Genomic DNA, 18,559 nt, shown 5'->3' with positions numbered 1-18,559 from the left:
TCTTATGCAGATTTGTCTGTAAACTTCAACCATGATGATTTCTTCCACTTATTTCACTTTTCCATTTAAGGAAAAGAATGTGTATTTTACATGTCTATTTTTTTTAATAAAAATTATATCATGTAGACATCCTGCTAGTATCTAAAAACTAAAACCTAGTATTTTTTGTAAAAATATTCTTCAAAGGATTTCATGTGCTCTACGGGCCATCAGAATTTATTTTATCAGGCAGAAATGAGATAATTTGGTTATTGGCGCAAACTCAGAATCTGCTCCCAAACAGATTAGTTTTTCTGTTTGACAGAACTGTAGGCAGTTCAATTGGATTACATGGGCTCTTGGATTAATTCCATGATATTGTAAGGGAGATTAGGCAACTTTTTTCCGATTTGAAGAATCCATTATGAAACATGCTTAAAAGACAATTCAGGGAAAAGACAACTGTAAACATATGGAACATAAGGGTGTTATAAGCTCTTTCCCCAAACCTGTGACAGTCCTTTCTTTTCAAGAACAACAAAAATTATGTTTTGGATAAAAAAATTTCCTACTAGGGTCACAGGTTGGTAAAATTCAATTATACAAGACTCAGATTGGAGCAGATGGACTTGGAGTAGGTTGGCCAAGAACCAAAGGGATTTCTTGGGTTCATGGACTAAAGCATTGTGGTGTAAGAAGAGTAATAAAGAGTATCATCTTTTGTCATTCAAGTCAGGCAATATACTAAAATATGCAATTGATAGCTTTAAGAAGAAATGATAACATAAACTGGCAGGAATATCCATGCATACATAACAATCCCAGCCTGTCGTGGTTAGAGGGCATGTGGATTCTTATGTTATGACTGATGTACTTTTAGATATTTTGTATTTTTGTGAGGTTGGCAACTTTGTTTATTTTATAAAACACTAACCTAATGTGGATGAATGGTTACCATCTTTGCTACCAGAAAACTACTTTTTAAACTTTCGACTGAGATTAAGGTTTTATACTTCACTAAAATGTGGATGTTTTGTATTTCACTAAGATGGGGGTGAGTAGGTGGGCAATCTCAGAAAGCACTGTACTGACATTAGGAAGATAAAGTCTCATCAGTGAACCCTGACATACATTAGTAAGAATTTCCTTACTGTAAGGCATACATGCTGAGAGAAATTCTTCCCCCAGTGAGAAATTATGCCTAAAAGTTATATAATATTGTCATCATTAATTTACTTAACAATTATGTTAACATTGGCAGTATCACAATATTCTTCAGTCAAGATACAAACTGATTTTCCAAAGTGATTTTAAACAGAAAGAGAAGTATTTCTTGACTACAAGTGATAATATTCGCCAGAAAACACTTTATTTTTTATTAAATATTGGAATGTTTAAGTCAACTTAAATCTTGGATTTTTTACAAGGAAATATTTTAATAAGCCCATGTAATGTAACAAAAATACTAATCTTTGATAGATTTATCAGACTGAGAAAAGTATTAATGAATACTTTGAAATGAATTTGTTAAAGTCACACACCTAAAACATTATTTCAGAAGACTAATATGGACTACATCTTGGCTCCCTCAAATCTTTTTGGAACAAGCTGGAGTGAAATTAGTTTTAAAAAATGAAGCAAAAAGAAGGACTGAATGAGTCATCCAACTCTGATCTGGATTTCTAATGATTCACTTAATTTAATTGTCCCATGTCCTTTTTTAGATAATAACCCATACATTTCAATTTAATGTGGTGTTTTTGTAGCAGTATGGTAATACAATCTTTCATATCAAAATTCAAAATGAACAGATAATAAATGATGTTTCTTTGGCTTCAGAAATATTCTCCAGTTTGGGGGAAAAATGAATATTCCTGTATATTTTGGTGCTCCAGGGCTTTTTAAAGATTAATCAAAGCAATGTTAAAGTGTTAAAGTATTTGTAGAATGTTGAAGAAGTCTCAAATAATCCTGGGCAGCAGGGCCTAACACTTAAAAGCATAGGTTTTGTATTCAGAGAGATAGATCAGGATTCAAAGGATTATTGTACCTTTTATTAATATGAGTAAGATATATAATCTTTAATTTTATCATCTGTACAATGGGGATAATATCAATCACACGAGGCTCTTCTGAAAATTAAATGATTAATGAATTTTAATATATTAGAATATTTTCTGGTACGTAGTAAATGCTACCCACATGCTAGCATATATTAAAATTATTATGGACCAAATCTTTGGTTTGTTTGTATATGCTGCCTTGCAAATATAATGAGAGAATATTGCAAAGAGTAAAAAAGATAAGATTGGGGATTTTCAATTTTTACTGCATCTCAAATAATCTAGTATAGAAAATAAATATTTAATATTTTATATCCTATATAGTGTAGATTGCTTTCAGATGGGCATTTTTATGGTTCTCCAGGAATGCCAACTCAGAAGTGCAATCACAAAGGAGGCCATTTGATCACCTTATCCAAATTAGGATTAATTATAGTCTCTTAAACACAGTCATCTTTAAATGTATTAAAATATATATTTATCAGGTAGACACATTTTGAGTACATAATAATACCATTCCAAGATTACATAAAAGGAACCTAAATTTCCATGTACATTTCTTTATCCAGCTGCTTGTTTAGAGAAGAAAAACAATGACCATTTGGAAAAATATTGAAGCCAAATCCCCATTTGATTTTGAAGTATCTTAAACCCTCTGAGTTGGATGGAAAGGCTCTTTGTTCTAAGTCCTTTCTGGTGTTTTGTCTTTTTTTTTTTTTTTAAGATTTATTTTTTATTTATTTCTTTCCCTCTCCCCACCCCCAGATGTCTGTTCTCTGTGTCCTCTGTGTCTGCCCATTCGCCGTGTGTTCCTCTGTGTCCGCTTGTATTCTTGTCAGTGGCACCAGGAAGTTCTTTTTGCTGCATCATCTTGCTGTGTCAGCTCTCCGTGTATGCGGTGCCATTCCTGGGCAGGCTGCACTTCCTTTTTTTCATGCTGGGCAGCTCTCCTTATGGGGCGCACTCCTTGTGTGTGGGGCTCCCCTATGCAGGGGGCCCCCCTGTATGGCACAGCACTCCTTGTGCACAGCAGCACTGCACATGGGCCTGCTCACCACATGGGTCAGGAGGCCCTAGGTTTGAACCTTGGACCTCCATGTTGTAGGCAGACACCCTATCTGTTGGGCCAAAGCTGCTTCCCTGGTGTTTTGTCTTAATGAAAACCTAAATAAATATATTTAGTTAAGGCACTGTTTATGGTAGATCAACTAGTAAAACTGAATTTCTAACTTGTAAAGAAGATTTCACAGATTTTCCTTTAAGTAAAAAACAGAATGAGAAGTTTATTTCTTACATAAGTAATATTCACTAAAAGTGATAAATTTAATTGAAAGATACACATTTCTCTGATACAGATCTGATCAAATCTCCCAGGATGTGGTGTCTGTTCCCCTTGGACTTTGTTACCCATGGACGTAATATTGTTCATATTAAAATTTGAATTGCCTACCAATTAATTTTGCTGAGTTAGTGTGAGAGGTTTGGTCATAATCTCAAACCATCACTAATCATTATAAAATCATTAGTTTTCCTTAGTCACATTTCATATCAAGTGAGACACAAAAAAAGCATATCTTAAAAAATAATTTATGAACTTCTGTTCAAGAAAAACAGAAAACATGGAGTCTAAAATTCCTTTGTTACAGAGGTTACTCTGTAATGTAGGTAGAATATAACAAAAAGATGGCACGAGTCTGAAATTACTTTTTTCTTTGTCACTTTTCTTCGTAGGTAAAGTAATGATACAAAATGATGACTGTTGGCACCAAATGCTAAATAAATATAAGAAAAGATATTTCCTTTAAATAGACCTCTTCTCGGTATGAGGTCTCTACCAAAGGACAACTTTTTGTGAGAAACGTGCAACATTTTTTTACCCTTAAAGGACAATAGCAATTGATTGGTTCCTCAGTCTTGTCCAAACTGTTTCCCAATCCCCTACCCTCCTGCAGACTTTTTGCCTCTGAGTGATTTTATAGGTCACTTAAGGAATCTATAAGAAGGTATCATGTAACATTAGAATCTCTCTTTTGCGCAATAAATGAATAGACATGAGAAAACTCTTCCAGATGAAATGTTCCAATATCTTTCCTTCAGAGATCCATCTTAAAATTAAAGGGCTTATAAGGCGGCGTGATTTGTTTATTCCTGCGCTATTTATTAGGGAAACTATTTTTAGAATTTTTGTTGGACTCATGTAAGTAAATTTGAGATAGAGATCTAGGGGTACATTGCTCAGGGGAATGAGCTAGACACTGTAATCCTCAACTTTACACTTAGTTCAATTGTTTAAAATGAAACTTTTGAAGAATTATCATTAATTTTCTAGCATTAAAGAGAGATAAAAGAGATGTCAAGTAAATAAATTTTGGCGTTTTCTAGACCACCTTATCATCTAATTTAGAGTTTCTTGGCCCTTTGGGGAAAAAAAATCCTGTGAACTTCTTTCCCCTTAATGGTTTAGCCTTTTTCGCCCCCTTTTCCGCTACCTTAAGAATCATTACCGTGAGGATTTCACTGATTTAATTTCAGCACACTAATGCAGATTAAAAACAACAACACCTAAATACTGTAGACTAAAAGCATGCTGAAATTACTCCATGCTTCTCCAGAAGAGTGGCTTGTTTTATTCTTTTGCAGAACTATTTCATCACCATAATTTTCAAGCAAGCTGAGGTGCCATAAGAATCCTCTTAATTGCCTGAGTGTGGCTGACCATTCTCTAAACGCCCAATATCACTCCCATAATAGGCAAGGAAGAGCTAAATTAAGTGGTAAACACCAAAGTGTATCCATTAAACAAAAGGCTCTCACTCAAGCGGAGACACTATTTACTAATATTTTCCAGCAGGGGGAACTAAAGACTCACTCTCCAACATTTAGCTCGTTTCAAGAGACCTGCGTGCGTTCCTCTAACCCGCCTTCTAATCACCCGAACAAGCATCAAACAGCTACCAGCTCGCCTGTGATCACACGTGGGCCCGGCCTCGCCGGCCGCGCTGGCAGCACCGCAGACAGACGCCCGCTTTCCTTTGATCTAAACCCGGTCTGTCTCAATCACACCCGGTGCTGAAGGGCATTCACTTGGTGGTTTTTGCCTTAATTTTCAGGACAGTGGGGTTTTGTCGTCGTTGAGACCGGAATTCCTGCTCTTTGGGGGGCTTGTATTAGCTCCGTTTTCCTCGACTGAAGCCAGTTTACCGAATTTCCTTCCCGAGTTCCTGTCTCTGGAGGGTCAAGTCTTGGGGGTATCCGCCCCGCGCCTTCTGATCCCACCCCCACCCTAAGCGCCTCTGGTTGAACTCCTTTGCATCCCAGATCTCGCGTCAAATTCATCTTTGAGGGGGTCATAAGGCAACAGAGCAACGCGAGAGGGGATGCCACTCTTTCCCCTGCCTCCTCCCCGCGGGGATTGCGCAGGGGGCCGTAGATCTTGGCCACAATGAGCAGGCACGGGGTACAGATTTCCCTACAGCTACCCACCCCCCTCCCCCTTCTTTTTGGTGTGCCTTTTTTAACGACAGAGGAAACACCCTCTGGCAACCTTTCCGCTCCAAAAGGTGGTTATTTGTTGTTTCCTTTCCTTTGCTCCCTCCCGCTCAGCTTCTCATTTTGTTGAAAGGTGAAGAGTGAGTGTCCGTGCGATTTTAACGGGTAATAAGGCTGCGCCCTGGGTCCTGGAGGAGGAACCTTTTTCAGAAAGCGCGCGTGCATCGCCGGCAGACTGAGGGATGAATAATTAGGAAGGGCTTCCATGAAATCACTCACCGAGAAAATTACCTGCCCATTAAACGGGACGCGCCGAGGAGCAGGCGGCTAGAGCCCACCTATCCCCACCCGGGCGGGAAGCGGGGAACCGGGGAAGAGGAGGCGCCGGAAGGGGAAGCAGTTGACCTGCTGCTGCGCCTTTGGGCAGCCCGCGGAGCTCCCAATTTGTTAATTTCCGTCCCCCTCGGACTTCTGGCTCGCGTCCTCCCCGCACCCTCTCCGGAGGGCCGGCGCCCACCGCGCGAGCGGGCGGCGGGGTCCGCTGGCAGAGGGCTCGGCGCACCCCCGCCTCCACCCCCGGCCACCTCCTCGGGGCAGACTCCCAGCAGCTTTCGTTACCCCTCCCCTCCCGCCTCCTCGCCTTCCCTCTTCTAAATCCTTCCACCCGCGGCAGCTGCAGGAGGAGGCGGGCGCTGCGGTGCGGGGCCGCGCGGTGGCGGCGGCGAGGGGACGCGGGCCGGCCGGCTGCGGGACCGCGCGCCCGCTCTTTCTCGGGCTCCCCGACTCCGGGGCTCCCACGCCCAGCTCGCCTCTCGCCGGCTGCCGTCGGGGTTCGCAATCCCACCGCCGAGGCGCCGCGAGGGTGGCCGCTGCCTCAGCCCTGCCCCTCCCTCCTTCCCTCCTTCCCTCCCTCCAGCCCCACCGCGTAAGAGTTCGGATTCTCCACCCGAGTCGTCCTGATTTCCCTTTTCCTCTCTTTTGGAAACCAGAGAGGTGGAGGGAGGCACCAACCCTGCCAAAGGAGACACCCGCCAAGTCTGCCCGCCTGCAAAGTGTTGCTTTGACACATCCTTATTATGGAAGTTAAGTGAAAAAACTCCGGACGTGGAGCAGCTGCGGAGACCCGGGGAAAGAAAACCCGTAGGCAGACCAATGGGTTTTTCGGCGCCGCTCTGGCAAGTTTGTGGAACACTTTCTAGGAATTAGGTCTTTTTCCTCCCCTTCATCTTCTTGACTTCTGAAAAAAAAAACAGCCTGGCTTTGGATTGCAATGGAGCTTGAGGAGAGAGGGTCTGACACACTTGAATAAACCCTCCGGCTTGGCTGGATTTGTGGGGGATGTAGGAAGCCAGAGTGTGGAAATACAGCAGCTTCTGGAGTGCCCTCTGTTAATTTGGGTGGATCTAAGGGAGCCCCATTCCAGGCCTTTCCACCAACCCCTCTAGATCTCGCGATTCGCTTTTCTTGACTTTAATTAGCATCTAGAAAAGTCTAAACTTTGGACCTACCTCTTTTTTTGATACTTATTTTTGTACTTTTCGCTGTCTGGGATTGGTTTCTTAAACACGATCTGGATCCTTTTTAGTATGTCAAAATGAGTCTGCTGATGTTTACACAACTACTGCTCTGTGGATTCTTATATGCTTGGGTCGATGGTAAGTTAAAAATGTTTTTATTCTTTTGTTTTGCCAAAACATTTTTCTTTTTAATCGGATGTGGCATTGATGTCCGTTAGCCCGGTATGGGGGCTCTTCAGGGGCAGAACTTTTAAGTCTTTTGTTTCTCTAAGTGCTGCAAGTGGGGCAAGTCGGTAGTCATATTTTGTTGTTGTAATTTACTTAGTTAATTTAGGAGTTGGGTAATAAGTGATGGGCTCCAGTTGTGTTAGAAAAAAATAAATATTAAAGTAAATCCCTTAGAAGAATCTAATACCACTGTACCTGCTTTCTATTTGCTGTTTGCTCTGGTGCCTGAACTTTGACTTAGAAATTCAAGTGAAGATATAGAGTAATAGACTCTCCAACAAAGGTTCAATGGGTTAGGAGTTGGAGACGGTATCTCTGAGATCAGCGTGCATCACCTGTGTTCTGTTGAATGCTCGCCTAGCGTGAAAGCGGAATGAGGAATTTAGAGCTGAGAGAGAAAACTGTCAAAAGTAAGACTGGGAGAGGCTCCAGGAAGAAGGGCGGGCAGCATTGGCTGTGTGCTGGCTGTGGGAGCAGATCATTCAGCTCAGTTCGAAGTGGGCAGACACAATGGGCATCTGAAACAGGTGCTGTAGGTGCCTCCCTCTAGGTTGAATCCGTTTGTCAAGCAGGCGTCATTCTGCCTCTGATTCTTCTGTCTTTTGTTCGCATTTAATTTCCTGGGATATTTTCACAGAATGTCAGTCTCTTCTGCGATAACTGCCAAATCATTTTTGTAGTGCGTTTGAATGAAGAGTGGAAAGAATCTCCAATGTGCTCTTTGTTTTCAAAAGAAGAAACTTGAAAGAATATTTGGTATTAGCCTTCTAGGGACTTTATTTTTTATATCAATGGAAATGATTGGTAGAGTGGTATAAGGAAAGGGATGATTAGTATAAGTCCCCCACCTCCAATGTGGATTGCAGGACTTACTATGCTTAATTACTCTACTTGTAAAGAATCTGAGGTGTTTTGGTCCTAATACATGAACCATCATACTAGCTTGTTGCTAGATAAACTCTCCTCCAGTATTTGCGTTATGGATGGATTCATTATTTGGGACAGTATCTATTTTAGCCTGTCTGTGGGAGCTAACTTTGTTCCTGGCAGCTGCTGCTTTATAGAACCCAATGTATCAGACTCAAAAAGGAAGCCTTTCTATAAACATGAGGCAATACAGAGGGATTTACCTACTGTCAAGTAGCTGTTTTCAATCTTGGACGACATGAGCACCTTTGCTCCCCAGTGGTAGTAGGCAAGACATGCATGTGTGCACACTGTTTCTCTCTTTTTTCCCCTTCTAAGTAGTAGATGTTTAGGAATTAATCATTGTGAATTATTCTATGACAATACCTATACTCATTCTTCATGCATTTTCTTCTTCAGTACACTTACCTTATTTGAAATAATAATAAGACTTACGTATTTGTCCCAAAGTGTTTGCTTATAATGATGAGAAGTCTTCAGTATAAGTTTTTGGATAATATGGCCTTAGAAATAATAAATTTACATCTCTTTACCAGAAATGCAGTTATAAATAATATATATCAGACTACAGAGTTATCACCCATTTAAAAAAATTCAGTGTGTAACTAGAAGGAATACAATTAAATTGCTCAGTGGAAGTGACAGAGGGAATCAGAAGAGCTTGGTGTTACAGAATGTAATTAATGTACCGGGGTGTTTGGAGATATATGAAACAAATGCAATTAACCAGCTTGCTAGAACAGCAGTAGCAAAGACGTTATTTCTCTCATCCTTCCCTCCCTCCCTCTCTTCTTTTATCCTTCACCCTCCCTATCTCCTGCTTCTCTTTCCTCTTTCTCTTCTTTTTTCCCTTCCTTCTCTTCCAACTCCCCCACTCCCATGCCCAACAGACACACCTAGAACCTTTTTCTGATTGAGCATTTGTAGGATGAGGGGGTAGCTTGTGGCTGGCCATTAAACCATAGTAATGTATGAAAAATGCCAAGGGCTAAGGAGTTGAAACTGAAAAGGTAATGCTAAATTCTCTGTTTATGAAACTTTTTTTTAAAAATTGCATTTAGCTTCAGGAGTGTCATAAGCGAAGGAAACTGTGGACATACCTAATGAATTAGGCTAAAAATCATATGGTTGACATTGGCTTGCCATTGGTTTACTTCATAATGATGACAGTTTCTCTCCATGGGACTGTTGAAAATTTGGGATGTTAGACAACACTGCCCTCTAGGCTGTTTCAACACATTGGGGCTGAGATTGCATATATATACAATGGGGTGCCTGGTTTGTTGGATCTCTTCCTCTTCCAGGATTCTATGATTTCTTTTTGCTTCTTACCCTCTTGGAAGTGTGTGCTTATATTCCCCATGAATTTCAAATTTAGAGAAGGTTGTATCATTTCAAAGATATACTGACCATCCTTGTGCTAGATGAAGAAATTAATTTTATTCAGTGACAAATGATACATGGATTTGCATTGAAATTTGCTTGGTGGGTTATTTATATGTGCATTTTTATAGTATATATAAAAATGTTAGAGATTTGCCTCCTTGTAGAAGGTATGTGCTAATATTATTTATGATTTTTAGTATCCTTTCCCTGTAAAAGTCCATTGTTAGTTGAGAACTACAGATAAACTTTTGTACTTATGGTGTAAAAGATGATTATTTTCTCATGAGACATTTTAATTAACCAAATGCAGATTTCTCTCTCCTGTTATAAAGGAGGCTATGCTTTTTAGTTTAGCTTTTGTCATCTGGGTTTTCTTTATTTTAAAGTAAAAATAGAGTTTTGCAAGTATTTACAGGAACTAATATGAACCATCACAAGGCTTTTTAATTACATTAAGATGTAGACTGTAGCTCATGCATTATGCCAACCTGTTAGGTTTTTATACTTGTGCATAGTGTTTTAAAAATGGCAATAGTTTTCTCATCTTTTTTCCCTAACAATGTTAAAATGAAATGGCACACATGATATTTTGAGAGAGAAAGGTAATGTGTATGTGTATCGCAGATAGATTTTTTTTTTATATAGGATTATACAATTTGCTAAAGTTCTTCTTTTGATAATGGGCTCACTAAGCCATATGTAGTCAATTTCCGAACTTCAATTGCATAAAAGTAACCTGAAATTTGTTCTTGCAAGTATGCAATATGCAGTGTTTGAAATGGCTTTGTTTGAATAACCTTCGATTTTTTAGAACATGTGGATCATAAACCAAAAGGAATTACTAGAACATTAAACAAGATACCTTTTTAAAAAAAAAAGGTGATCCTACAAAAAGGACAGTCTGGTAATCTCAACACAGAACAGCCTGTGTAAAGTTGCATCTTTGACAATAAAAATGTGGGATGTAGGTACACAGCATTAATTTGTAGACTTGCATAGAAAGGGAACTTATCTATGTGGGATATGTGTGTCTACTAATATCTACTTGAGTAGTTCCTGCAATCTAAAGGACTTTAGGGAAATGGACTTGGCCCAGTGTTTAGGGCGTCTGTCTACCACATGGGAGGTCCGCGGTTCAAACCCCCGGCCTCCTTGACCCGTGTGGAGCTGGCCCATGCGCAGTGCTGATGCACGCAAGGAGTGCCCTGCCACGCAGGGGTGTTCCCCGCATAGGGGAGCCCCACGCGCAAGGAGTGCGCCCCGTAAGGAGAGCCGCCCAGCGGGAAAAAGAAAGAGCAGCCTGCCCAGGAATGGCGCCGCCCACACTTCCCGTGCTGACAAAGAAGCGGACAAAGAAACAAGACGCAGCAAATAGACACAGAGAACAGACAACCGGGGGAGGGGTGGGAATTAAATAAAATAAATAAATCTTAAAAAATAAATAAATAAAGGACTTTAAAAGTACTTCATATTTGGGTTTTGAAGAGTATTAGAAAAGAGTTCCCCCTTCTCTTCCTCCTACTTTTTCCTCTCCTCCTCTTCCTCAGACTCTTTCTCCTCCTTTTCTTCTTCCTCCTCTTCTTCTCTTCCTTTTCCTCCTCTTCCTCCTCTTCCTTTATTCCTTCTTTTCCTTCCCTTTCTCCTTCTTACTGGTGGAGGGGAGCTATGTTAATACTCTTTCAATATATTCAGTTGAGTTCTTATCACTTTTCTTTTATAATACTATAGACTTTAAATACTATATACTGTATGCAAACTTGTTTTTCCTATCATTTTCCAGTTCAAGCAGACAACAGAAAATTATAGAATCCCATTTGATATTTTATTTTTTATTTTTTTTATTTATTTCTCTCCCTTCCCCCCGGCCCTCCCCCGCCCCCCACCAGTTGTCTGCTCTCTTTGTCCATTCACTGTGTGTTCTTCTGTGACCGCTTCTATCCTTATCAGCAGCACTGGGAATCTGTGTTTCTTTTTGTTACGTCATCTTGTTGTGTCAGCTCTCCGTGTGTGTGCGGTGCTACTCTTGGGCAGGCTGCATTGTCTTTCACGCTGGGTGGCTCTCCTTACGGGGCGCACTCCTTGTGCGTGAGGCTCCCCTATGCGGGGGACACCCCTGCGTGGCAGGGCACTCCTTGCGTGCATCAGCACTGTGCCTGGGCCAGCTCCACACGGGTCAAGGAGGCCTGGGGTTTGAACCACGGACCTCCCATGTGGTAGGCGGATGCCCTATCCATTGGGCCAAGTCCACTTCTCTGATATTTTATTTTAAAGACAAGCATTGTTTCTTTATCTCCAGGTATAGACCTATAGACATAAATCAATAGATTGATATGGCTATTAATTTTCCCCATCTTTTTTTAACTAATTAACTATAGACTAAAGAACAAAGTAATGACTATATAAGTGCATTTTAAGGAAAAATTCTCATAAAATCTTTCAATATTTTATCAGTTTATGCCATGATAGAGATCAAATATAGTATTTACAGAGCACCTTAGTGAACCAGAATGCCCATTTCTAGTGCCCAAACAGTGATGGAGAGTCAATTCTCCATTTTGTCTTATCCATTAGTATCTAATCCTTAGTAACTGTCATGTAATCCCAAGGTTTAAAATATGTCTTTATGCCGATACTTCTCAAATTACCCTGCGTATTGCTTGGAGGAAAATATACTCCACGAAGGTGTGAGTTTGTCTCATCTACCACTGTTGTATCACCAGTGCTGGAATAGTACTTAACATATCCAGCTCATTACTTGACACCTTTACTTGATGTCTGAGCCTATATCAAATTCATGTTCAAGGTAACATCTGTTCTTTTCTTCATCGCCATCCCATTACTGATCACAGAACTGTTGGAGACCCAAAACTAGAAGTTATTGTTGAATTGCTCCCATAGCCTATATCCAACTTGTTAGCACACCGTCTCTTCTACCTTAGGAATATATCTTGATACCAACCATTTTGAATGGGTATGTGATTTTCCCCAACATTTTATTAGGTTCATTTTCAAACATAGAGTGAAACAGAAGCTGAAAGAATTTTACGGTGGACTTTTAAATACCTCCACCCAGATTCTACCATTAACATTTTACTTAATTGTTTATCACTTATCTATTATGCATCCTTTAATTCATCTTACTGTTTTATTGCCTTTTTAAGTAAGTAGATATCAAGCATTTCTTACACTATCACTACCATCCTGGTAAAATATGGACCACTGTAAATAGCCTGATAAACAGGCTTCCTTTTCTGCCTTTCTTATCTCTACAAATTCCTTCTCTACTCAATAGCCAGAGGGACCTTTTATAAACATGTAAAGATTGTGTCACCTGTTTGCTTAGGAACTTTCACTTGGAAACTCCTCACAGTGGTCAACAAGACTACCACTACATGCTGCAGGGACAGTTACCGGACATTGTGTGTCCTCCCATGGCCCACTGGGTGGACTGTGGGAGAGTGTGGGCTAGGATGTGGACCATTGACCATGAGGTGCAGCGGTGCTCAGAGATGTATTCACCAAGTGCAGTGAAGGTCTCATGATGATGGAGGAGGTTGTGGTTATGGGCGGAGGAGTGGGGTGAGGGCGGTGGGGGTATACAGGGACCTCATATTTGTTTAATGTAACATTAAAAAAAAAAGAAAAAAAAATGACTGCCACTATAAGCTCCTCTATACTTTTCTGACCTCCTGCTGACACTGCCTATCTTGACCCTAGTATTACCACTGTTTTTATTTCATTTCTTACGTTGTGGATTTTAACCACTTTAAAGTATACAATGCAGGAGTGTTAATTACTTTTATAATGTTGTGCTACCATTACTACCTTCTATTCTTTAGACTTTTCATCACCCAAACAGAAATTCTTTACGAATTCAGCAAAAATTTCCCATACCCGAGTTACCTCTGATGTACTTTGTCTCTATGAATTTGCTTATTTTTGCTTATTCTCGATATTTCATATAAGCATAATTGTACAATATCTTTGCCTTTTTGTGCCGGGCTCATTCACTTAGCATACCTATCAAGGTTCGTCCATGTTGTAGCATGTATCAGACCTTGATTACTTTTTATGACTGAATAGTATTGCATTATATGGATTAGATATACCGCATTTTGTTTATCTAGTTATTTGTCCATGGACATTTGGGTTGTTTCCGCTTTTTGGTCATTGGGAATAATGATGCTGTGGACCTTGTTTTTGCAAATATCATGTTTGAGTCCCTCCTTTCAATTCTTTGGGATATTTACTAAAGACCACTGACAGTTTGCTGTTCTAGTCTTGATTAAAGGACTTCATATTTGCTTTCTCTTCTGCCTGAAATACTCTTCCCCCAGATCTTTGCAAGAAGTAAGTCTTTAATTTTTCATTTTGTTGTGTATAAATTGAAGTTTTTCATTTAGTTATATATATGTGTGTGTGAGTGAGTGTATATTGTGCTTTACTTAGCAGGAGATACAGAATTCAAAATTTGCTTCCATATTTCTCTTTTCTATCTAACAAAGGATATTTCTGTAGTGGTGGTTTTCATGGTCACCCTCCTTCGTTTTCCAAATAACACTGCTGTCTCTTTTAGCACATAGGTGAATGTGAGTTTTTTTGTTTCTTTGTTATTTTCTTAGCCTACGCCCTCCTCCCCCAGTTCCCTTGACTGTCTGCTTGTTATCTGCTCATCTTCTTTAGGAGGCACTGGGACCTGAACCCAAGTCCTCCCATACATGAGGTGAGTGCCCAACTGCTGAGTCACTCTTGCTCCCTTTCTGGTCATGTCATCTGCTGGTTGTGGTGGCTGCTCGTCTTCTTTAGTAGGTACCAGGAACTGAACCCTGAATCTCCCATGTGGGAGGTAGGAGCTCAATTGCTTGAACCACATCTACTCCCTATTTTTAATATATATTTTTATTAGAGAAATTGTGAACTTACAAAACAATCATGTACATGTGTGTAATTCCCACACAACACCCTTCCATCAACACACTACGTTGGTGTGGATCATTTGTTATGGATTATGCAATAATACCATCAGACTATTACCTAGAGTACGTATTTTGACAGGTGCTCCTTCAGATGATTCTGATGTGCCTTCATAGAACCATATCTACTACCATCACATTGAAGAGCATTGGCTTATATGATGATATTTAGTCCAGAAATTGACCTTTTTTTGCATGAGGTTCATCTTTCACTATTTCCATTTGAACCTCAGCAACAAATAAAATGATTATTCTGAAGACAGAATCAAATTTGGCCTCCAAATACATAGCTCTCTATTCATTGAAAAAGGAGATGATTAAATGTAATATCCCTATTGCTCTATCATAACTTCTGTTTCACTTGTCAAGAACAAAGTCATTTTTACAGTCCCTGGGACTAAACTGAAATACACTCAGGAATTTAGCAAGTAGGATCCTCTTAATATACTTTCTTTTTGTTTAAAGAAAATACCTTGAAAAAGTCAGGTAAAAAACTTTACTCTTTAAAACTAAAGTAAATGCTTAAAAATCTTTAAATCTTGCTATTTAGTTAATTTCCTTTTTTTCAACTGATTTGAAATGTAATTCAGATACCATGTAATTCTCCCATTTAAAGTGTATAATTCTGTGATTTCTATCATTTCAAAGTTGTGCAACAATCATTAAAGTCTAATTTTAGAATATTTTCATCATCCTAAAAAGAAACCCTGTACCCATTAGCAGTTCTTTCCTATCTCCCTCTCTCCCACAAACCTAGGAAACCACCAAATCTATTTTCTGTCTATAGATTTGCCTATTCTGAACATTGCATGTAAATGAAATTATGCACTACATTGTCTTTTATTACTAGCTTGTTTCCCCTTTCAAGGATTATTCATGTTGTATGTATATATTAAATTCTTTTATTGTCTAATAATATTCCATTTTATTTATCCTTTCATCAGATAATGGCTATTTAGTTTGTTTCCACTTCTTGGATATTATGAATAATGCTGCTGTGAACACTTGTGTACATGTTTTTTTTACGTGGGCATACAGTTTTATTTATATTGGGTATATACCAGGAGAGGAATTTCTGGACCACATGGTAACTCTATGTTTAACCTTTAGAGGAAATGCCAGACTATTTTCTATAGTGGCTTTACCATTTTACATTCTTATCAGCAGGGTATGAGGTAAATGTTTTCATTTGATTTGTCTTTGAAAGAAAAACGTTGCACGGCTTTTAAGAATAAGTTAGATATGACGTTTTGGAGTGAAACCATTTAATAGTATATGATTTAATTTTCAGTAGCCCTTATTTCTAAATCTCTTCAGAGATTGTCATCTAAATCTTGTTCAGTTTCCTTGTAAAGTTTTAGATACACAGTTAACCCAACTTGAATTTTGCACTTTCAGCAAAGACCTCAACAGTGCTAAATATAAATTATTGAATTATAGCACCGCAGAGTTTAAATAAACATTTGCAGTTGTGCAGTACAACTTTCCCATTGGTGGGACTCATGGAGAATTGAGGCTCAGATTTCATGTGCCTCATCACAGATTGCATTGTAATAGTGACAGAGCTGAAACTAGAATCCAGGGATGCTCTTTCTTATACCATCCTTCTTTTTATGAAAGACTGTTTCCAGCTCCCCAGCACTGGAACTCCATAAGAAGAGTGCCAGACTCTTGTTTGTGAAAATGTCCAGATGTTTCTGTCCATGCCAAAAAGAGAATTCACTTGATATATATTTGAGGTTATTCATTGATTCATTTAACACATGCTTATTGAGTACCAATTATAGACAAGGCAACTTGCTGGGTTTTGTGAAGAACATAATGACATGTTATGTTGTGCCCACCTTTAAGGAGAGCACTAGTTAGGGGTGTGTTTTAGTTTGCTAAAGGCTGTGGGGTGCAATATGCCCTCTCCAGATTCCCTTCTCCCTTCTCCCCCGGTCCTAGTTCTGCTTCCAGCTGCTCCGTCTGTGGCTTTTCTCTCTCCCAGGCTCCCCTCTGAGCTCCTGGGTTCCTTCTCTCCATCACTGAGGCTTTTTCTCTGTCTGACCTTTATAAAGGACTCCAGTTAGATGATTAGGACCACCCTGGGCTACGCCCTGCTGGAGCAATCTAATCAAATGGTTCTTAACTGATCTAATCCAATCAAAGGTTCACAATAGGTTAATTTAAGAACATAATTTTCTGGGGTTCACATAAAAGTCTCAAACCAAAACAGAGAGATAACAAATATTCAAATCACTAAAACAAAGCTAGTATCTGGCAAATGTGAGGTTGATGGTACACACAACCTACTTTAGGAACTCAGAGCAAGAATAGATTAATTTTGGCTAGTGCTATCTGGGAAGAGTTAACACCAGCCAGGCCACTTAACCTGGCCTTAGAGGAAGTACGGAGATTTGATAGAGAGAAATATTGAAAATTACAGGCAAGACGTTTAGTTTGATTGCTTCATAGTTTGTAGGGAAGAAGTGGAAGATGATTATTGAAAGACAGCCAACAAACACAACTAAATGAGTTTGAGCAAGTAACAACCTTACTATGCCTCTATCCTTTTATCTGTACAATGGGCATTATATTAGTATCCATCTCACCCAGTTGATGTGAGGATTAAATGAGTTAAAGTATATAATGCTCAGTGCCTGATAAATGGTAAGTACCATGTGTTGGCTACTCATATTATTAATGGTAATAGTATTTGTGATAATATTGACTTTCTCTGTCTAGTATGAACTGGAAAGATAACTATAAGTAGATTTAAGAGGACTTTGGCTAGCAGACTCACTATGGATGACTTGGGATGCATCTCATGACGATTTTCTTAAAATCTCTGAAGGATGAGTCTTATAGGTAACTGATTAAGAATTTTGTTGCCTCTTAAGGAGACTCATCTGTGCCCACACCTATGCAACTCTGACAAACGTGCTATGACATGTGTGTCTCCATTGCATCATATGTTGATTACAGAACAAATGGGATTCCCAAGTGAGTGAGATTATGAATGAAAAGACTAAACAAGAAAGGCAAACTAAAGATCACAATTTCTTAACAAACAGAGTATGCTTATATAACCCAGAATTTTGTTTCATGTTGTCTGATTCATATTTTATCCAGGTTATTTTTTCTTCATGCTTTTTCTATAAAGTACCATCTAAGACAAATTTGCTGAGTTCTGAAATAAACATTCTTAGTACAGAAAATCTTTTTAAAAATTAATGTTGTCACCACGAACGTAATTTTTTTTCTGGGTAGCCTGCTTATATTTCTTTCATCTGGCAAGACACTTATCCTAATTTTTACGATTACCCATTAATCATATGTGGAAATTGAGTGGCTGTGTATGTCATAAAGGATGATCTGAACAAAACTAGATCTTTATTATCGCTGAAGGGATGTGCGTTGGGTGGCTGAAACTCTGGATTCTAGTCTTGGCTTTCCTTCTTATCAATTGTGTGACCTTAGATGCTTACCAAAAAAAAAAAGACAAGATTGACTGTCTCCAAAGTCTCCCTCACCTTTAAAATTGTATTATTCTAAGTACTCCAGTTTAATGCTTTATTAGTCATTATTATCTTTGTGTACAATTGAGAAAACTTTTTCCCTGGAAAAAAAATATCCAATACTTTAAGCATCCATCTTTGAAAGCAATCAGGGACTACTCTTGAATCTGCATGTGGTGTATCCCTGTATCTGGTATGGGCTCAATGATATGCATATGAATGATTGGCAAAATTCCCTAGCCTTATGAATCACAACCATTTTCATTAATAACCAATGGTATTTGTGTTTTCTTTATGAATAAATAGAATTAAAAAATAATACTAAGTAAGCAACAGTATTAGACCAAAATACTTAGTTTATAGCCATTGTAACTAGAACCATAAGCAATGTAGCAATTTTAGTTCAGGAGGAGTTAATAGCCATACTTTAATTTCTATTGTAAGGATTGATGTGGCATCTCATTCTCTAGTTTTTGGCCTCATGCTATTTTTTTTTT

General features: G+C 39.1%; 1 protein-coding gene across 17 annotated transcripts in view; it reads left to right on the top strand.

Moving 5' to 3' along the window:
• Positions 1-18,559, top strand: part of ROBO2 (roundabout guidance receptor 2) — a 1,471,152-nt gene that overhangs the window by 839,574 nt on the left and 613,019 nt on the right. For 8 of the 17 annotated variants that reach the window (XM_058296098.2, XM_058296097.2, XM_058296088.2 and 5 more), the window contains exon 1: positions 6,209-7,186. The exons of 7 other annotated variants lie outside the window; for them this stretch is intronic. In XM_058296098.2, the coding sequence (XP_058152081.1) occupies positions 7,126-7,186 (61 nt within the window). In that variant the 5' untranslated portion in view covers positions 6,209-7,125. Of the gene's footprint in view, positions 1-5,601; positions 5,697-6,208; positions 7,187-18,559 lie in introns of those variants that run through there. 2 more of the 17 variants (XM_058296092.1, XM_071214898.1) reach the window with 1 other exon arrangement.

The sequence above is a fragment of the Dasypus novemcinctus genome, chromosome 4 (assembly GCF_030445035.2).
Source record: "Dasypus novemcinctus isolate mDasNov1 chromosome 4, mDasNov1.1.hap2, whole genome shotgun sequence".
NCBI lineage: Eukaryota > Metazoa > Chordata > Mammalia > Cingulata > Dasypodidae > Dasypus > Dasypus novemcinctus.
The sequence above is the reverse complement of the archived record's forward strand: the minus strand, read 5'-3'. Positions and strand labels throughout refer to the sequence as shown.